At 62.9% G+C, this 21181-nt stretch overlaps 2 protein-coding genes across 2 annotated transcripts; both read left to right on the top strand.

The window, feature by feature from the left end:
* Nucleotides 1–2471: 2471 nt before the first annotated feature.
* On the top strand, nt 2472–15937 carry FIBCD1 (fibrinogen C domain containing 1; the record flags this gene model as incomplete). The annotated part of the gene is made up of 7 exons (XM_084272364.1): nt 2472–2543; nt 7422–7898; nt 8892–9051; nt 9805–9941; nt 14803–14899; nt 15238–15417; nt 15678–15937. The coding sequence occupies 7 exons, from the start codon at nt 2472–2474 to the stop codon at nt 15935–15937; spliced, it is 1383 nt and encodes a 460-aa protein (XP_084128490.1).
* A 4356-nt stretch (nt 15938–20293) lies between these two features.
* Nucleotides 20294–20702, top strand: QRFP (pyroglutamylated RFamide peptide; the record flags this gene model as incomplete). Its single annotated transcript, XM_084272611.1, has 1 exon — nt 20294–20702. The coding sequence occupies exon 1, from the start codon at nt 20313–20315 to the stop codon at nt 20700–20702; it is 390 nt and encodes a 129-aa protein (XP_084128737.1). The 5' UTR covers nt 20294–20312.
* Nucleotides 20703–21181: the final 479 nt, after the last annotated feature.

Here is a 21181-nt window from a genome sequence, read left to right as displayed (position 1 = left end):
CCCCTTCCCAGGTTCTCCCAGTGCCTCAGCTCCAGCCAGGCCCTGTGATGGGTAACACAAGGTGACACAGCTCCATGTGAGTCAGTGACAAGCCAGGCCAGCGTCCCCACCAGCCTCTGGCAGGGCTGAGCAGCAGGCATGGGTAGGGCTCACCCTGGGCATCACTCAGGCTCCCAGAAACATGGTACCCTACGCCAGGCTGGCACCTGCATTGCCACAGCTTGGAGAGCCACACACCAGGCTGGGCACCAGGAATGGCACTGGGACCCACCAAGCCAGACCCTGCACCCACACCCTCACCAGCACCCTTGTATCAGCATACAGAGGGGACACCCCATGCCTGGTGGGGGCTGTGAGGGGCCAGCCCTGCTCAGACACCCCCCCCACACACCCAGTGGGATTCCAAGCATCCCATCCCATGCCAGCGATTCAGCTGTGGGTTATGTCAAGGTATGTTGGATTGCAAATTAAACATCAGCGCCCTGCACGGTCCCAGCTCCATCTGCGGAAAATGAGTTGCTGGGCTTGGAGAGTGTCCAGTTGTGCAGCTCGGCGTGCCTAACACCCAGGGCTGACAAGCCACTGAATCACTCCTCCCCACGCTGCCAGGCCACATGAAGCCAAGATACATTTCTTTTTAATGATAAGTTTTTATTGTTTGGAGTTCAGCTAAAACAGCCTCCCGGGCACCCACAGCCTCCTGCTTCCAGAATGGCTGAGTGGTGCTGGGGGGGTGGGCACTGAGCCTGGCTGGTGGAAACACACTGAACACCCCACTGGTGGAATGAGTTGGACGGTCTCAGCTGTAAAGGGAAGTCCTTGAAAGCTGTCTGTGGGGAGGGAGCTGGGCTGCTGGCCATGAGCATCGCCCGGTAAAGCCACACAACATCTCCACAGCCAAAGGCAGGATTTGCTCCTCGCCAGGAGACAACATACAGAGACACACAACCCCTGCCCACTCAAGGTGATGGCTGCGCTTCCCTCACCACCCCAGAGACCCCTCTGGCACTGTTCATCAGCCCGGCATGCATGGCACTCCCCAAAATGTCTCATGTGTCCTGGAGAGGAGCACCTTGGACTCCTGGCCCCCAGCACACACAGCCTGCTGCCCCTGCACCATATCTGCTGCACGAGAAGCTGCTGGGGTGGTCCCAACCCAGGCTGAGTCCCTGGGACAGAGACCCATATTGGGGGGTGCAGAGTGACCCCCAGCCCTGCTGTGCTGCCTGCCCAGGGGACAGCCCTGCAGTGCAGTGGTGGGAGTATTCAGGGGGAGGCGGGGGGGGGGGGGGGGGGGGCAGGGGGGGGGGGGGGCTGCAGGCTCCCCCTGGCAGGTTTCCTGGGGGTTTCTTGGCATCAAGAGAGAACCCAGCCTCCCCCCCCCCCCCCCAACTGGATTAACACAGGGCTGAACCATCGCTTCTCTCACGATGCTCTTCTCAACCTCTTAGCAACACCCCTGCCCAGGGGTCAGACAACCAGCAAAGATTGAAACAAGGTGCTGCAAATTTAAAGAAGCCACATCCACGCCCAGAGAGGAGGGGGTAAATCAGGCTGGGGGGACACACACAGGAGCTGGCAGCATGCAGGGCCAGCACCCCTGCTTTGGGCTGGGAACGTGAGGGTTTGGGCAAGTGATGCTCCAGTGGGCATTGGTGTGACCTTGTGTGCTTGGTGGGGGGTCCCTGCTGCTCCCCCCCACCCCCCTTCCCCGCCCAGCACCACCTTTCCCACCGTGTGCTGGGTTTTCCTAACAGGGCCGAGTGCTTTAGCTACCCTCGGGCACAAGGGTTTGGGTGGGGGCAGTGCCCCACCCTCCCTGCCCAGCGCCCTGCCCAGCACCTTGCCCACTGGTGGGACTGAGCCCCTTCCGCGTGGGATGCCGAACTGGGGACTGGAGCTTTAGAAAGGGCACCCACCCCCCACCTGCCCCCCGTGTCACCCCCCTGGCCCCAACCCCTGCCTTACCTGCTGCCGTTCCTCCAGCTGCGCTGCCACATTTGGGCAGTCCGGGGGTGTGGGGGGGGCGGCCGCGGAGCCCCGGGGCAGGAGACAGGGCCTCGGCTCCGGAGTGACTCCGGAGCGCCGGGGCGGGCAGAGGGGCGCAGGGCAGTGCTGGGGGGCCGGGGGGAGTCCCCGGAGCGGGGCCGGGATAGACCCGCGGGGGAGCGGGAAGGAACTGGGGGGAGGGGGGAGCAGCGGGAAGAGCCCCCCGGGGCAGGGGCGAGCGGGCGGGGGGAGCGGGGCGGGCGGGGAGGGAAGATCCACCCCCGTGTCCGTGCCCGTGTCCTCCCTCCTTCCCTCCCTCCTCTTCCTCCCTCCCTTCCCTCCCTCCCTTCCCTCCCTCCGCCGCCGCCGCCCGTCCTCCCGCCGCGGCCAGCCGGGCAGCGCGGGCGGGCCGGGGGCTGCGCTGCTGGGGAGAGGGTCCTGGGGGGTGGGTACCGGGTACTTGGGCTGGAAGTTGCGGCGCGATGGGGAACGAGCGCTGGAAAACCATGGGAGGAGCCTCGCAACTTGAGGACGGGCAGCAGGAGAAATCGCAGGTACGGGGCAGGGGCGGCGGGGCAGGAGCCAACCCGGGGGGTCCAACCGAAGTGTGTGTGTCGTGTGTCTCCCCCCCCTCCCCTCAGTTCTCACCACCAAGCTTTTCTCCTGGTGCACTCCAGCAGGCTGAGCTGAGCTGCCCCCCAATCTCTCCCATGCGGACCCCCCCGGGTCTGCCACCCCCCCCCACCAACCCCCCCCAGATCATTGAGTTGATGTATTTGCAGCCGGTGCCCCCTCACCCCCCCCAGCGCCGGGGTGCCCCTCGGGCAGGCAGCGGGTGATGCTCCGGCGCTGGCACACACACCCCTCCCAAAACCACTGCACGTTTCAAACTGCTTCAGTAACCCTTCGGAAGGGATTCGGCACCTCAACTCCCTGCTGCAGCCAGAGGTTCGGGGACTCCCAACTGCTTGGCCTTCTCTTAACCTCCGGGGGACCCCCCACCGCACCTCCACTGGTTTCTGGGGGAGAGGCCGGTGTTGCGGTGGGGTGCGGTGAAGCACGCGGCGACGCGGGGGGACCCGGCACGTGCCGGAGCCGGTGTGCACGACCCACCGCACGTGTACCCGCTGCTCCGGCCCAGGGAGGGGGCAGCTGCCTGGCCTCCGGCCTCCGGGGGTGCTGGAGCTGGCAGGGCTGGGGCAGGAAGGGATGAGGTGTTGGGTACGGGCAAGGACGCCGAGGGAAAGCCAGTCACCCACGGAGTCTGGGAGTCAAGGGAAGGAGCCAGGAGCTGGCAGCATTTGCCTTCCCTCCGTACCCAGGTGCTGCTGGGTGAGGATGGTGAGGAGCAGCTGGCCCTGGCTGTGAGGCCAACTTGCCCCCCTACAGATCTGCCACCTCCCTGAGCCCCCTCCAGCGATGAGGGGAAGGGACTTCTGCCTGACTTCTCCCCCTGCACACCCTCCTCTGAGCTCTCTTCTCCCCACTCAGCCCATCCATGCCGAGCGGCTTCCTCACCTTGCCAGAGAGGGGCTGCTCACCCCGAGCAGCACGGGAGGGCCCAGACACCCCCCAAGAGAAACCTCACTCTCCTCTCCCCATCCCTGCAGAGCTGCATCCCCGGTACACAGCCCTTCCCCGCAGGGGTCCGAGCGGTGTCGTCCGGCTAGAGCCAGGCTGCCGCTAGCCCCCCGGCTTTGTGCCCCCCCCCTTAGCCCCAAGAATGAGCTGGGCAGGATGGATCCAGCCCCACCGCCTGTATGGGGCTGGACAACACAGCCCAGAGCCTACGGCTTGTGCAGGGGGGTCGCAAGGGGGGGGGGGGGTGCAGAGTTTGCTGTGCTGGGCTCCCAGCTCCCCTCAGCTCCAGGGTGGAAACCCATCCCAGCCCGCCTGGGTGCTCACCGATGGAGCCGGCTCCGACGTGCTCCCCAGCCCTCTCCTCTCCTCCCTGCGAGCCGCAAAGCGCGCTGTGTGGGAGCGGTGGCAGCGCCTGGCTTTGGATGACGGGGGAGAGCAGGTACCGGGAGCGAAATTCAGTTCATCAGCCTCCGAGCCTGCGGGGAGCGAGCGGAGCAGCGGGGTGAAGGGGGGGGGGGGGTATGCTTGGGGTACAGGGCTGGCAGGGACAGGGGGGTGCAGCCCCGCACAGCGCTGAGCAGCAGCGGCAGAGCTGGGCAGGCAGGGAGAAGGGAGACGGGCAGCAGAGCAGCGCAGGGCGAGCGGCTGGGATGCGAAATGAGCTGCGTGAGCAGCTCTGGAGTGAGCAACGGTTTGGGGAGAGGGGAGGGGGAGGGGTCCGGCCCTTGCTGCCCTGGGGCTCCTTCAGAGAGGTCCTGGGGCGGTGGTAAGGTGGGGGTACCTGGACTGAAGTTTGTCCCAGCAGCTGAGCCCAGGTGATGCAAACCACAGTGTCTACCTGCCTCGGAAACGCAACCGGGGTCCTGGTTTGTACCTGACTGGGGGCACGGCTCGAGGGGAGAGCCCCCCGGGGCTGCCCGCAGCCACTGCCCAGCATCCCACAGTGCAGAGCTCAGCAAAGAGCAGAGGCTTCAGCAGGAGCAAAGGGACCCTCCTCTTCAGAGAGCATCGCCCACGCCAGGGCTCAGCCTCTCCCGCCACCGCTCTCCATCCATGCTCCCCGCGTAACAGCCCACCTCCGGCTCCGCTCCGGCTGCCCCGGGAACAAGCCGGCTGTGTCCTTCCCTCCCCGCAGGCTGCGTGTGCTGGAGCTGCCGTGTCCCACACCCAGCGCAGCCGCTCTCCTGTCCTGCTGCCTGAGGGGGCTGGGGGGTGCGGGGTGGGGGCACAATGGTGTAAGGATGCTCACGCAGCGTGGCTGGGGTGCTGGGGACCCCAACCCCTTGGGGCACAGTGGTCATACACAGAGAGGGCACGGAGAGCCCAGCGTGCTTTTACACCAGGGAGGCAACAGTGCATCAATTCCTGCCTGGGGCTTCCTCTGGATCTCCAGTCCCAGGTCCGAAGCAGGTCTGCAAGTGAAGCTCTGCTCGACCTGAACAGCTCGCAGCTTCTCCTCCCTTCAGGAGGAGGTGATTTGGAAACATCAGGACCCCCCCAACCCCATGGATGTCCCCAGGCAGGTTGTCATCAGCAACCCAGGCAGCTGCCACATGGTCAAGAGGGAGATGTCCTGCAGCTGCCTGGGAGCCTCAGCCAGGGGATCTAGGAGCCCAACACCCTGTCACAGGCAGCAGAAACCCCCAGAGCCACGAGAGCTGTGGTGGGCAGGGGGAGGCAGCTGCAAGGCCCGTGCTGGGAGCTGGGTGGGCAGCTGCAGGGCAGGTTTGGGGGGACCCACACCCCAGTTCGGAGTGTTGCTAGTGCCGCTGGCTGAGTGTTTCCCTCCTCTCCCCACTGCAGGTTGCCAGGTAACACAACCTGCCAGCAAAATGCTGCGGGACTTGTACAGCTGCCGCTGCTCAGGATCCTGTGGCTGTGAGCAGGGGTGGTTCAGTGTGAGGGGGATCAGCCCCCCGCTCCTGCCCCAGTTCCTGGTGCTGGGAGGAGGGCAGCGATGCTGGGCTCACAGCCTGGAAGGATAGCAGGATGTAGATCCTGGGCAAAGTTGCAGGTTTTGGGGTGTTAAAGCCCAGTTGGGATTTGCATGGCTGTGGGGCTCTGAGCATCGTCCGTGCAGAGCTCTGCTCCTGAAACTCTTGGTGCTCCAATGGGTCCCTCAGTCATTGCAGCCCATCCCTGCGTCCCGTCAGGCACGTTGTGAGCTGGGGACATCAGTGTGTTGGGAGCAGCAGCATGTAGGGCAGGAGGGTGCAGAACCAGGGAGTTGAAGGTGCTGCAACAGCTTTTGGGGACACGGTCCTTGCTCACCCCATGGATCTCGAACCACTTGATGTCATCTGGTCAGCTGCCATCCCTCCTGTCACTTCTGCGCTGGAAGGGTGCTGAGGGACTGGGTCAAGCCCAGGTCCCAGGTGTCCATGTGAGGGCATCAGCGATGGGCATCTCCCACTTCTGTCAGCCACTCTCCCGCTGCTCCTGGTGCCCCTGAGCCATGGCTCCACGTCTGCAAACTCTGGGCAAACTCCTCAACCCTCCTCTTCCCAAAACCTCTCCTTACCCCCGCCTTTGACCTCTCCTTCCCAAGCACACCGAGGGGTTGAGCCTTGATACCAAGGTCCCCACAGGCTGGTTTCCCAGTCAGCCCAATGCTCTTTGCATTCCAGCCTTGCTCCTTGGGCTAGGTGGGGGGGAACCTGGAGCATCCCCACAGGGCTGGCAGGGCACTCGCAGCCCACCCCCCAGCCCCTGCCCAGCCAGCCCCGCCGCAGCCACGGTCACCTTAATGCAAATGAATGAAATGAAGGGTGCTTGAAGGAAGGTGTCACTCCAGATAGATGTGCACAGGAGGGGACAGGGCTTGGGAAATCTTTGCAGATGCAGCAATTTTCCCCTCGTTTCTAGGGAAAGTAGCCTTTGTCTCTCCGAATCTGCAGCTTTCTGGCAGCCCTGCAATTCCTTGTGACAGCCGTGGCTGGGGTCAGGGGAAAATCACAGCCTCTGTCCCGCAGGTGTAATGAGGAGGGGAGGCAGTGGGGGGGGGGGGGCACAGGGGGTGGTGTGGCTGGGTGGTGCCGTGGTCCCTCCATGCTGACAGCGTTGGCACTTCGCGGTTTGCGAGGAGAAAAGGCTCTTGGTGCACATGGGGCAGCTCCTGCCGGCTGAGCCCGTGGGACCCTGGAGCAGCACAGCTCACAGGGGTCACAGACCCTTCCCCACAGGGACTCCCCGTCACTGGGAGGCGCTGGGAAGGGCTTTGGTAGCAACTCTGCTCCCTGGCAGGCACTGAGAGGATGAAGGGAATAGGGATGCATAGCCCTCTACCCTGCAGCCAGGAGATGTCCTGTGCAAAGTGGTCCCCATGGCGCTCAGGTCTGTCCCAACACTGACCCACAGCTGCTCCTTGCTGCTGGGGATGGCCTTCCCTCGCCTCCTCCCTTTCCCTGTGGTCCTGGGACACTGGGGATTCTTTCCCTTCTTCTCCCCTCTCTGCTTTTTGTGCCCAGGGCAGCAGGGACCCACCCACGCCCCTCCCAGGAGCTGGGGCTGCTCCAGCCCAGTATCACCACCTTAAATAAAACATGCCAGCCGGAGCATGCGGCTGCTGCACGCTCCCTCTCTTTATTATTTCATACCTCGGGGTCCCAGGTGGGTTCAGCTGCTTTCCTTGCCGAGTGCCCGTGGTCTCCGCATCCCTGGCAGAACCCCAGGGCTCCCCGGGGTGCCTGCATCCCTTCCTCTGCCACCATCTCCGTGTCCAACATCACTTCCCTCATCGCTGGATCCCCCCCCCAAATCCTGTGAGGGGTTGAACGCCGCCTCCGGGATGAAGGGGAGCGGGATGGGTCCATCCGGATGGGTCCTGATGGTGTCTGTGTCTCTGTCCGCAGAGGACGAGCTGTGGGTACATCCTGTGCACCGTCCTGCTGTCGGTGGCTGTCCTCCTGGCCGTGACGGTGACAGGGGCCATCCTCTTCATGAACCACTACCACACGCCCGTCACCGAGTCACCGCCCGTGATCAGCACCAACCCCGAGGAGGCCAACGCGCTGGTCACCATCGAGAGAGCCGACAGCTCCCGCATCAACATCTTCATCGACCCCAACTGCCCCGACGCTGCGGGCACCTTCGGGCGCCTGGAGGGGCTGCAGAGCTCCGTGCTGCGCGCCGTCACCGACCACGACGCCGAGGCCAAGGCCACCAAGAGCCAGCAGAAGGTCTTGCTGGTCACCGTGGCGGATGAGGTGGCCAAGCTGCTGACACACGCCGTGCAGCTGCGCGCCGACTGCGATGGGCTCAAGAAGGGGCACAGCGCCATGGGGCAGGAGCTCAGCGCCCTGCAGAGCGAGCAGGGCAGGCTCATCCAGGTGAGCTGGGGCTGGGGGTACCACACGCTGCTCCTTTGGGGACAGACCCCCACACACACTGTCCCCAGAGCATGGCTGCTTGCTTGAAGCCCCTGCCCACGGCATCCAGGGCAGACCCCCAGGAGAAGGAGCTGAGGTTTAAGGCAGGTGCTTAGAAATTGTGAGTTAGGAAGTGCAACCTCCTCTCCAGGTCATAAGCTGCCTGTACCCAGCTGCCCAACCACCCCGGTGCAGCCTCTCACATTGAGGGTCTCCCAGCTCCCAGTCCAGCCTGGGGGCTCCAAGCAGAGCCAAGTACAGCACAGGACCACGGGAAGAGCTGTTCTTGCAGCCATCACCCCCCCTCTTATTTACAGTCCCCCAAATTTCCCAGGCCCTGAGCTGTGTTGAAATGTTTACCTGGGTATGCTGGGGTCTGGTGGGTGTTGTAGCAAGACCCAGGGCATGGCTGGATGCTCGGCTCTGTGCCCGTCCCTTGTGGTGCTCATCACCCTCTGGCCAGGGCTGCTCTGCTCTTCGCTCCCCGTCCTGCTGCTCTGCTGCAGGCACCCCACGTCACTTGCCTGGCCTGGGTCACCTCGGGGGACAGTGGAGAGCTGGCGGCTGTCTCAGGACACGGCTATTCCTGCCGCCTCCATCATCCCATCCCTTTGCCCAGAGATGCTCTTTATCCCGCGGGGTGGCGGCACCGGCGCACCCAGGTTCAGGGATTCCTCAGGCCCAATGACAATAGGTGCTGTCTGGACCCTGACCCCAGGCCAAAAAGCACCACAGATGCTGTATGGGATCTGCTGTGGCTTTTACATCCCAATCTGACCCTCACCAGCCCATCCCCTGGCAGGGAGCGTTGCTGCCCACAGGCACTTGGGACCAGTGGGAGCAGGCAGAGCATCCCCACGGTGGGGAGATGGCAAAGCTGGGGGTGGAAGGGGTTTAACCACATTTAACCTTGTGTGTGTGTGTGTGTGTCCCCAACACATCTCTTACCCACAGCTGCTCTCGGAGAGCCAGACCAACATGGCTCGGCTGGTGAGCTCCGTCAGCGACGTGCTGGAAGCGCTGCAGAGGGAGCGCGGCGGTGCCCGGCCCCGGCTCAAGGCCGACCTGCAGCGAGCATCAGCCAGAGGAGCACGGCCCCGGGGCTGCTCCAACGGTGAGCCCCTGGCCCCATCCATCCCTGGGGAGAGGGATGCGCCTGGGGCTGCTCTCAGCAGGTCTCTCCCAAGAAGAGGGGATGGAGACAACCACCTGGGAGAAGGGATTTCATTCAGCTGGGGGCGGGGGGGGGCTGCAGTAAATGGGGGAGGTGGGGCAGGAGGGGGGTTGCATGTTTCTCACCGTGTGGCCCATAAACCAGCACAGAAGCCACCTTGCACTCTGCAGACCTACCTGCCCCCTGCGCAGATGTAGCAGGGGCAAAAGCAGAGCATGAAGTGACACACACACACCCCTCCACACCCCCCGACTTCATTTGGGTGCTGGCAGCAGCGCCGCAATGGGGCTGGGGAGGAACAGCCACACTCATCATCGTTCGGTTCAGATGAAGCTGAGTAAGGCTGTCCCGGGGCAGCGAGCACGTGCCCACGCTCTGCCTGCAGCTGCCCCCCGGCATCCGCTCCCTCCTCCCCAGCTGGGTCCCAGCCTGCCCTTGCCATCACAGGGGGACACGGGTTGGTCCCTGCCAGCTGCCCGGCGGGGAGTCCCCGTTGGTGGCTGTGTCACCCCCCCAGGCACTGCTCACTCTGAGCATCGGAGGAGAAAGGAGGGGAAGAACAAGGCAGCACCGAGCATCCAACTAGAGCTGGCAGCGAGGTTGAGAGCCTGAAAGAAATGGCAAGACATTAAATTAGAGCATTAATTAACCAGCTTCCCTCTCGTCCCACCCCACCCCAATGCCACACTGCAGGCTCCCGGCCCCGAGACTGCTTTGACATCTATGCGAGCGGACAGCAAGAGGATGGGATTTACTCCATCTTCCCCATGCACTATCCCTCTGGCTTCCAGGTCTACTGCGACATGACGACTGACGGGGGTGGCTGGACGGTAAGCTGCCGCTGTGCTGGGGGCCACGGGGTGATGCCACCGCCGGCTACGGGCTGTCCCCATGCCAGGATGCTGGGGGTGGGAGGATGTCACTCTCGGCACTTGGATGTGTCACTGGGATGGGGAATAAATGCTGATGGGGTCTGGCTGCACACAGGGTGCCCAGTCCTGTGGGGAAGCAAACAGACTTGACCGCATTACCCACGCCGGCAGCATCGGCAGAGCTGCCGGGTCCTGCTGGCCTGAGCCCTGTGCTGGAGCCCAGCGGTTCTGCCCCAGGTTTGGGGAGCTTGGCTGGGGCTGGAGGTGGTTTCAGGTGGGCAGTTGGCTGCCATGGCTGGAGCTTGTCTTGCTTGGTGGGGCTGGAGCCCAGCTGGGGTACGGTGAAGCTGCGGTTGTGCCACGGGGCGAATGGCCATGCTTTGCCCTGCCCTTGTGGTCCCAGTGAGGTGGGGCTGGGGCTCAGGCTGGACCCCAAACCCGGCGTGTTTCACCTCACCTCATCCAACACGGGTGCCGGGAGCGGCTCTGGTGCCGTGCTGATTCACTCACTCCCCACTCACCCTGTCCGATTCGCTTTGCTGTGGCAGCTGCAACAGCCCTGTAATCACAGTAATGGGGGAGAGCAGAGGGGGGGACACAGTGCTGGCAGACCCCAGCCTAGAGACCCCCTAGGTGTGAGCAGCCCCTGCCTAGGAGGGCATCGCTCAGGGTTCCAGCAGGGCAGTGGGGGGGTCCCAGGGAGGCTGTGGGGAGGGGTGGGCAGGCAGCCGCTCCCCAAGGACATGCTGGGTGAGCCCAGCACCCCTCCAGCTGGGCGCTCTAGGAAACAAATCCCCACGATCTGATTCCCCTAAGCAGCTTTGAGCAATGCCAGGAGGGAGCTTAACCCCCCTGCCCTCGAGGGGCTGATGAGCCTTCGGCCTCAGTCTGCCCAGAGCCCACCCTGGCAAGGAGCAACCTGTCATGCACAGGTCGATACCAGCAGCTCCAGATGGGAAACTGAGGCACAGTGCAGCCCTGGGGACCCCACATCCTGGGGAACTCACAGAGAGAAAAGGAGAGACCCCACTTGCTCCCCAGGGTGGGAAGGGTCTTTGCAAACCCCAGGCACAGCCTGCACAGCCTCCACTGGCTCCAGCCACGCTCGAGCACTGCCTGAAGAGCAGCCCAAGGTGATTAGTGAGACACTCAGAGGCTTATTTAAAGCTGCTGCAGGCAGGAGGGCTCTGGCTGGGGAGGGGGTGAAGCAAATGATTTTACACCCAGCAGCATGGCAGGCTCCATGGGTGTAAAATCATTTTACAGCGGGGCCAGCACTGAGCTCTGGGCTCAGCTGGGGCAGAGAAGCCAAAGCTGGGGCTGAATCCCAGCATCCTGGAAGCAGGCACATCCAGAGTAGGGCCCCAGGCTCTCACTGCTTGGGGCTGCTCTACAGAACAATCTCCAAACATACCTCCAGTCCCCCAGGGTAGGGGGATCCCAGCCACCTCCAGTGGGGTTGGAGACTTGGGGGGGTCCCTGGATCACTGACTCACCCAGGTAAGCCACAGCACAGCTGAACATCACAGTGCAAAGCCTGGGAAACCTCCATCCCTTCCTCCTCCTCTGGAGCGATCACTCCTGACATTTGGGCTTATCTGCATGTGGGTGGGTGGGTGGATGGAAGCAGCTGAATCCATTTTGGCTTGGGAGCTGCTGAGCTCAGCCTTTGCCTGCATGGATAGCTCAGAGACCATGGCCAGGCATAGAGCAGCTCTGGTGCCTGGTCAGGGAGAAACCTCCCTGAAACAGCCCTCTCCGGACCACCACCTCTGCCCCTGGGGGTCCAGACCCAGCTGGGTCCCTGTGCAGCACTGGGGCTGTCAGATGCCTGTTTGGCACAGTCAACAAGCTCTGCCAGGGAGGGCAGCAGTGTTGGTGCCACGTGAAGGTGCAGAGAAGTGGAAGAGCTGGGGAGCCCCCAGCACACCCCCAGCCCATTTTGCCCTCCTGCCTCAGTGACCCCCAGCAGGGGGGCCGTGTTTGCAGCCTGCTGGGGGTGGGTCTGGGTCAGTGCCTGCTGGTGCCAACACAAACATCCACGTCCCCTGCTCAGTGCTGGCTTTAATTGCAGCGAGTCCCTCGCACAGACCCAGGCTGCAGCTGTGTAATTGCCCAGCCTGACCCTGACCCCCCCTTTGACACTCACCTCTGGCACTTTAATAAAGCAGTGATGGAGAGGAGGGGGTGCTCAGCTTCCCAGAAAGCCTGGAAAAGTTGCCTCTTCGTGTGCTGGTGTGTTGAGGTGGCTTTGTAAACACCCCATTGCCCCTCCCAGCACCCCTGAGCTTCCATCACCCCTCAGCTGGGGCAAATCCTCCCCCCCACCCCAGTGATGAGCATCTCAGCCCTGTAAGTGCCAGTGCCCCAGGATGGCTCTGGCCACCTCAGCATCATGTTCCACATTCAGCACGTTTTGGGAAGTGGTGGGAAAGCCAAAGATGTGGAGGAAAAGGCTGTGCCAGTGGGACGAGGGCAGCAGGGGAGCGTCAGGGGCACCCAGGGCAGCAGGGATGGCTTCGCCCAGCCAGCTCATCGCCTGCTGAGGGGTCCCAGCACAGGCTGGGGGTCTGCATGGACATGATGCATTCATAGGGGTTGTCCCCATGCTGTGATGGGGGCTCAGAGAAGCACAGTGGGGCTGGGGGGGTTCCATACCGCGGCTGCCCAAAACCCAACCGAGCCCTTAAGTGCTGTGGCAGCACAAATGGGATGGCCAAGTGTCCACCCAGACTGTGGCTGTGGTGGGGCTGTGAGCATGTGGGGGGGGATGTTTAGGGGGCTAGAATCAGGGGGGCTTGGGGAGAGGGAGCACAGCCCTCCCTCGCTGCCTACACCGCTGCAGGCACAGGCTGGTGCTCCCACTTCTCTCTGTTTTTAACCCATTTCTGTGGGTTCGTGCCTCTGCCCCGCGAGCTGAGCGTGGCCAGGGAGGCAGAGAGCAGCAGAGATAAATATTTCAGCCTTGCCTTTAAAGAAGGGAAGGAAATCCTTTTTGCTTAAGATGGGGTGATCCATATTTGATGAGGAGGGAGAAGAGCAGCGAGGCAGGGCTGGCAGCGTGGCAGCGAGCCCGCAGGTCACTGCTGCATCCCACTGCATGCAGCATCCCGGTGCGGGGGGCAAGGAGGAGGCTCCCACCTCCCACACACGTGAGGTGGTGAGGAAGGAGCAAGGACACAAGCCCTTCAGCACCCACCAGTCTTTCCAAAACAGTTTGAAGCCCCTCAGGGATGAGCTCAGTGGGGCACCAAGGGCTCCCCTGGCACCCTGGGTGGTTGCAGAGCTGAGCTGGGGCTCAGTCCAGGGAGTCGTGCCCCGCACGCTTCCCTGGGCACCACTCAGGCAATTGGCCTGTTTACAACAGTGGGTCAAAGCCGATTAGGAGGGAGCATGGGCGCTGCCTGTGCCGCCTTCCCCGTGCGGCAGCGCCAGAGCCGGCGTCCGATGGGGAAAAGCAGCTTCGGGCCCCCATCCAGCCACACCATCCCCCCCTCTCCCAGCAAGCCTGAAGAAAGCCCCTTTAAACGGGCTTAACTGCAGCTTCTCAAGCGCTCAACGCAGGGATAAAAATTAAGGCTCTAATTCTAGAAGGTAAGTACAGCAGGATCAGAGCCGTGTTGTGCCGAGGAGTGTGCAGGAGCCTGTGCTGGGCATCCCCAGCCCAAAAAGTTCCTGGCTAGGGATGAAGTTCGTGGTCTGGGTCTCCATTGCATGTGATGGATCCCTGTGTGTGGAGGAGCAGCTGGGGGGATGCTGCAAGGGAGCATCCCCGATGTGGAGCAAAGCACCGTGGCTTCCCGGCTGTCACTGGGGCTCTGTGGCATTGCCAGAGCCTGGGAAGCTGGAATTGGGGGGGACAGGCTCAGCATCACAGCCCAGCACTGAGGAGGGGGTGCTCTGGACCTGTGGCTGCTGGCACAGGGATGGCTGTTCCTAAAAATGTCCGAGCATCCCATTACATGTCCATCCCTGTCCCACTGCAGCCACGGGAGCACTTGGTGGCAATCCAGCAGGCTGGCTGGGCCAAGTTTAATGCAATTAATCCAGAGCTGGAGGCTTAATTATCTTCAAATGGTTGGCCACGGAGCAGTGTTTTCTGGATCACTGTCGATAAATCAAACCCCAAAACTGTGGATAAACGGGGGTGAAATGCACAGGGTGCTGTGTGCTGGTGGGCAGATGGGAGAGGGGAAGGGAAAGGCTCTGGGGAGAAAAGCTGTGCTGAGCCCCAGGGATCTGGCTGCGACCTGGGGGCTCCACAGGAGCTGGGATGGTCGGTGCCCCCCAGTTAATTTCCCAGGGAGGCTAATGAGGCTGTCACAGGAACGATGCCTGGTCACAGGGCGGCTGCCCAGGGGAGGGCAGGTTTACACAGCACAGAGCATCCCGGTGTTTGCAGGGTGGTTTGGGCTGGGCGACAGCCAAGGCAGCACATGCTGTGGGGACACAGACCTTGAGTCGTGCCGTCTGTCTGTCCATCTGTCCACACCTCTGCTCCCACACGCCACAGCAGAGCCCAGGCTGTTTTGAGCTGGGTGTGGGGGGATGCTCACCTCTCCCAGGGCACCAGCTGCCTTCTCATGGGAGCACCCCATTTTCCCAAGCTCCACTCCCATTTCCAGGCAGAGGATTCCCCCAAAGCTGGTGGATAACGACCCAGCACTTCCCAGGGGACCGGCTCACCGCTGTCCACGTGTAATTACTGAGCTGAGGAGATTTAATTTGTGTGTCTAATAAGGAGAAGCGAGGAGGGGTGGGCAGCACGGGGCGGGAGGGGGGAGCAGCCCCATGACTGACACCCCCCCTGTCTCCCCAGGTCTTTCAGCGGCGTGAGGATGGCTCCGTGAACTTCTTCCGCGGCTGGGAAGCTTACCGGGATGGCTTTGGGAAGCTGACGGGAGAGCACTGGTTAGGTGCGTGGGGGTGGCAGTGCCCACTCCTTGGGGGGGGGCCTGGCACAGCCTGTTGCCTCCCCCCAACCCCCCCAAGAACCCCTAGGGAGGTCTGGGGTGTCCCAGAGGAAAGGACACTGAAATACCTGTGGGGAGTGATGGCCCAGGCAGGTGGGGTGGGATGGGATTGGAAGCAACAGGGCTGTTTGCCCACGAGCTGAGCACTTGCCCAACAGAGCGAGGGCTGGAGGGTGGGAACCGCCACCCATCCTGCCCCAAACCCCCTCCCTAGGGACCCCTTGGCCACTCTCCCCGGATCCCACCGAGGTCCCCCCACTCAGCCCATCCCCTCACCGCAGGGCTGAAGCGGATCCACGTGCTGACAGTGCAGGGCAGCTACGAGCTGCGCATCGACCTGGAGGACTTCGACAACGGCACCGCCTTCGCCCACTACGGCAGCTTCGGCGTGGGGCTCTTCTCTGTCGATCCCGAGGAGGACGGGTACCCCATCTCCATCGCCGACTACTCGGGGACGGCAGGTAGGGTGGTGGGGGGGGGTGGTGGGAGAGGCAGGGAGACCCCCACAGCCACCAAAGCCCCTCACCAGGGTGTTCGCAGCCTCCTCCAGCGCAGGGCTGGCTGCATCCCTGCAGCCATGGGGAGCTGCAGGTGGGAGAGGGTCTGCAGCAGGGTTTTTGGAGGATGCCCAGGGACCGCCCCCCCCTTGGGGTGGGAGGCAGTCTGAGGGCAGGGTGAGGGGTGGCAGAAGGCCCACCACAGCTCCTTTCCCCGGCTGCAGGCGACTCCTTCCTGAAGCACAACGGGATGAAGTTCACCACCAAGGACCTGGACAACGACCACTCGGAGAACAACTGCGCAGCCTTCTACCACGGGGCCTGGTGGTACCGCAACTGCCACACCTCCAACCTCAACGGGCAGTACCTCAAGGGCCACCACAGCTCCTACGCCGACGGCATCGAGTGGTCTTCCTGGACCGGCTGGCAGTACTCCCTCAAGTTCACCGAGATGAAGATCCGGCCCATCCGGGAGGAGAATTAGCTGGATGGCATGAGCCCCCCCACCCCCACCCCAGCCCCAGCCCCTCACCCTTCCCCACAGCCCTGTTCCCCAGCTGCCACCCTCCCCAAGGGCTTAGCCCATCTTCAAGCCCCCCCCCAGGGGAGTGCCTGCCCCCCAGGGAAGGTGGCTTTTGCTCCCGGGTGCCCATGGACATCACCAGACCTTTGCTCCTGCTGCTGTGGCTCCCAGCAGCCGAAATGGGTCCCCTGGCCAAGGTGTGACCCACGGCCAGTGCTCATGGCTACAGCAGAGAGGGCAGCAGGATGTGGGGATCAAGGGAGGGATGCCCAGCGGGGTCTGGCAAGGGAAAGAAGGGGCTGCTGGGAGGGAGAGAGCAGCCCGGGCACCTCCGCTCGTCTCCACTTCAGGCGCAGACACCCGGCAGTGGCCTCTCCAGGCTGGCAAGGGACTGGCATGCACTGGCTATGGGAGCCCCCAGCCCCACACAGTCCCCAGGACCGGGACAAGGCTGCTGCTCTGCAGTTCCAGCTCACCCCATGGTGCTACTGGGGATAGGGAGTGGGGGTGCTGGGCTGGGCTGCAGCCCACACAGATGCCTGACTGTGCCAGCTCTGGTCTGTATACACTCACCTCTGCCCTGTGAGAGCAACGCAGCTGGGAAGGGACAACTCTGGACTCCTTCGCCTCTGTCCTGGCTCCTGGAGCTGCTCAGCAGGTCAGGACACCCCAAAATAAGCCAAGGTGGTGCTGTGAGGACACACACCCAGAATGGAGCACAGCACACGGCTGGATTTTTGGCAGCGCTGGGGAAATGGGAAGCACAGGGAGGAGGAGGAGGCGAGGAAGGCTGGCTTCCCCACACGGCTCCACTGGTGCTTCACAGCTCCTCCCTCCCAACCAGACCCGCTCAGACTCACAGGGGATTTTTTGCCATCCAAAAGCTGTGACCTTTCCTGAAAACTTTGATTTTGGACAGCACACCTGGGTGACCCCATGTGAGCCCCCCCTCCCCTCCCCGCTCACGCCCAGCCTGGGGACCCACATTCATTCCCACCCAGGATGAGCTGCTCTCCAGCTCGGCTCCTGCAGACGCTCCCAGCTTTGCATTCCTTCAAATCCCATTAAGGTTTTGCATAAAGAAGCCCCAAGTGGGGCTCAGCATCTGCAGGGCCCTGATAACCAGGAGGAGCCGACCCGAGGAGGAGCTGCCATAGGATATGGGGCTGGCTTCTCCCTGCAGCTCCCTGGAAGGACTCAAATGAGGGATTTTTGTCAAAAAAAACCCCCAAAAATAATTAAATTCAAACCCACGTGGGCTGCAGAGGGACAGGGAAGGGAGGGGGACAGGACCCTGCTGCCCTTCCTATGATTTTCTGCCTGTGCCACAGCAGCCCTGGGGAGCTGAGCCCTATGCCCAGCCCCAAGAAACACCGTTGGATGGACAGACTGCCCAAGGAGGGGAGGAAAGCTCCAGCCGTCCCCGTTTCCAGGGGGCTTAAGGCACGGGAAGATCAAAGGCTCATCTTCCCTGCTGTGGCAGATTTGTACTTCCCTGTGTGCTTCTCTCTCTCTTTTTTCTTTCTTTTTTTTTCTTTTTAAAGCCTTCAGCACCTCAGCTCCTGCGCTGGACAAACCCTTCTGCCTGCAAGGGTGTCTGTCTGTCCATCCTGATGGGGGAATGGGGAGAGAAGCAACACCATCGAGGATCACCACAGCTTTCCCCTCTGCCAGAGACCTTCCCTGCAGCCCTCGGGTGAGGATGAGCTTCACGTGCAGGCACCAGCTCTACCTCCTCCATCCCTGCCCAGAGCCGCTGGCCAAGCCGGCTTTCCCAGGCGATGGGATTTGGGGAGCTCAGCGGCAGCATCCTGATCAGAAGACCCCTGGCATCTCCTGAGGGGCCCTGCCAGACCCCTCCAGAAAGGGTCCTGTGCGGGGGGGGAACCTGGTACCCATCTTTACTTTGTGGATCGGCTGGAGCTGGGTTTTCTGGCTCTTGCCTTCAGGACAATAAGGCACAGAGCCACGTGCCCTGGGTGGGAAGGCTCATCCCCTCCTTGGACCCCCCCGTTGGTGTCTGTCTGTGGCGGGGAGGGGACGCTGTACATGCAGTCTGTCGGTAGCACACCCTTGTGTAACTGCCTGTGTCACCCAGGACTCCCCAGTGACTTCGTTTTGACTTGCACGAGAGGTATTTAATCCGCACCGAGACGCAGGATTATTCCCAGGATTATTCCCAGGATTATTCCCAGGAGCACACACATCGCTCTGCCGCCCCGGATTAGGCTAAACCCACCCGTGGTGACACCTCCCCAGAGAGGGGTGGGTGGCCGGGGGGTCTGGGACCTGGCCATGTCCCTTCCCAGCAAAGCCCCGGGCTGGGTCGCGGTGTGTCGCGGTGCTGTGAAGTCTAGGTCGTGTGTGAGTGAGTGGTGTCCAACGCTGTACCTGTGGACTTCCTAAAGTCCTTAATAAAAGGAACTCATCGTTAGCTGTACCCACGGCGTGGGGACATCACCGCGGGGACATCACTGTGGGGACATCACCGCGGCGACCTGCCGCAGCACCTTGGGGTGGTCCCAGGGCTGGGACAGGGTCAGTGCTGAGGGGACACCTGCCCCCCCTGCCCAGAGCACTGAGCGATGTGTCAGCCCCTTCCTGCTGAGCAGGGGGGTGCTGCCCCCTACTTTGCTCTGCCCCATGCCAGAGCTGGAGGGGACAGCTGAGTGCCGGGTGCTGGGGACCACGCTTCAGCTCCAGAGGCTGCATGCACCGGCCAAGGATGGGGGAAGCACTTGGGCTTGTCCCCGGGTGGGTTTGGGGGTGCAGGGGTTTGCACACCCACCACATGTACACACATCTGGGACCCCCAACATCCACACACCAGCCAAGGGGTTTGGGGGGGGCTGGGGGGGGCACTCACACTCCTGGCCAAGACCCTCCCTCCCACCAGCATTGCCACCAGCTGCCGGTGACTCAAGGCCTCTCCTGCAAATGAAGTGGCAAACGAAGGAGGCGCGTTAATGGGCGGTGGTGGTGCTGCACTCCCATTGTGGCGCCTCAGCCAGCCCCCCCGTGCCCCCCCCCCCCTTGTCCAGCCCCCTCCCCGCTGGGATCCCAGCCTCTGCTCCGCAGCTGCACACTCGAGGGGTGACACGACAATTAGCGCCAGCGGGTATTTAACGGCGGCGAAGCGGGACGGGCAGCTCAGTGCGGGCAGCACGGAGCCAGGACGGGGCAGGTGGTGCTGGGGCTTCAACTGAGGCAGAGAGGTAAGTCCCTGGTGTATGTCTGTCTGTCTGTCTGTCTTACCTGTGTGCCTGCTTGGTGCCTCGACAGGCAGCACAGCCAGCGAGGAGGGAAAGGCTGGTGGGAGGTAGCTGGGGGCAGCGGGCAGGGTGCCCACCAGCACCTCTGGCACAGGCACCAGCAGCTCCGATCACTGGTGCTCCCCGGTCTGGCTGCACCCAGCGATTTGGCTCCACGATGGGCAACTGGGTGCAAAAGGGGAGCAAGCAGAATGGCATGAACGAGGCAGGGAGCACCACAAAGCAAAGCCCACGGGCCAGGGGGGTGCTGAGGAGGGCAGGCATGGACAATGCAAGGAGCACCTACAGCACCCCCCACCCTGCAAGCACAGGGTGGGCACCCTGACCCCCAGGACTGATCTTCAAAGCAACATCTGCAGCAAAAAAATAGCAATAAAAAATCCATTTCCCCTTACTGAGCCTCTGCAGGGGGAGGAAGCGGGGCGGGGAGGAGCAGAGCAGCCCAAAGGCACCCAGGGTTCCTGTGGCACTGCGACACATGGCCCGGGACCACGGTCCCTGCTATCCTGACCATCAGACCCTGCTGCCAGCAGGGCACCTCTGAGCCCTATAAAGCAGTGGGACACTGGACACCTTCCCCTGCCCTGGCATTAGCTGGGCCCTGCGGCAGGACCCACGCCAGGGAAGGTCTGGCCAGCTCAGGTCAATGCACTCACGTCCTCCCGGACGAGTCTCTGTGGGGAGCGGGCAGCTGCTGAGCCCATTAGCCAGCCTGGCGACCAGCCAGTGTGCTGGGCTACCAAACAGCCTGCCTGGCTACCACACAGCATGCTGGGCTAACAGCCTGCCCCACTACTGGCCCACTCAGCCTTCACCACCAGAGCAGAGCCCGGCTCTTGGCCATGGATGAGGGGAGCTGCCTCAGGTTTCCAATTCCCGGGAGCAGAAGGGTTGAAGAGGAAGGGGAGCAGGTCTGGAGGAGGCAGGGGAGAGGCAGAGCGTGCTCAGCCCAGGGTGCAGGCTGCGGGGGTGCTGCTGGGTGCATCCTCACCACTGCTTTAGCCACTGCCCAAGGATGCTCCGTGGTTCACCGACACATCTTTCCCTTCCTCTGCCTCCCCTAGATGAGAGCACCGTACTCACTGTCCTGCCTCTTCCTCCTGAGCCTGGGGACCTGCTTCCCTCCCAGGGAGCAGCCGGAGCTGGGAGACCCTGGGGAAGGGACCCCGCTGGAGCCCAGCTGGGGAGTGGTGGCTGAGGACTCAGGTGCCTGTTGGAGGGCAGGAGCGAAGTGGAGACGCAGCGAGGAGCTCGGCACGCTGCTGGGCATCGCCCGGGAGCTGCGGGGCTACGGCAAGGAGGGCAGCAGGCAGCGGCTGGGCAGGCAGGGAGGCTCCGAGCTGCTGCCGGCAGGAGGAGGGGAGAAACGCAGCGGCACCCTGGGGAACCTGGCTGAGGAGCTCAACGGCTACAACAGGAGAAAAGGAGGATTCACCTTCCGCTTCGGGAGATGAGGGCTTGGACTCGACTCCTCACCTCCTGCGGGTTGCCCCGTCCAGTTCTCCCCTTCCATCTCGCCTGGGTTTGCTTGGACAAATGGGTATTGGGAGGGAGGGGTGGGGGGTGGGGGGTGTTGCTGCTGGGATTGTCTTGGGGAGGGGGGATGTTGCGTTTGCTCCACTTGCAGCCCCGCCACACACCTCACATCCCTGTCCCCAGCTGGTGTCATGGAAGAAGAGGAGGGTGCCTTAAAAAGAAGCCACCGTGTCCTTTCCCCAGTCACACGCAGCCTTTGCTGGGGCACGGTGCCCTGTGCTGCATCCCCAGCACTGCGGTGTGGGCAGAGGGGATGCCAGCATGGGACAGGCAGGGGGCAGGGGGGCGGGATGAAGGGTTCCAGTGGGATGGTCCTGGTGGTGACAGTCCCCTGGGGACTGGATAAGGTCCCTCAGAGCTCCCCACGGAGTTACAGGGTTGTTTCTCCCTACTGCCA

This window comes from Gallinula chloropus (assembly GCF_964237585.1).
Source record: "Gallinula chloropus genome assembly, chromosome: 18".
NCBI lineage: Eukaryota > Metazoa > Chordata > Aves > Gruiformes > Rallidae > Gallinula > Gallinula chloropus.
This window is presented reverse-complemented; position numbering and strand designations above follow the sequence as displayed.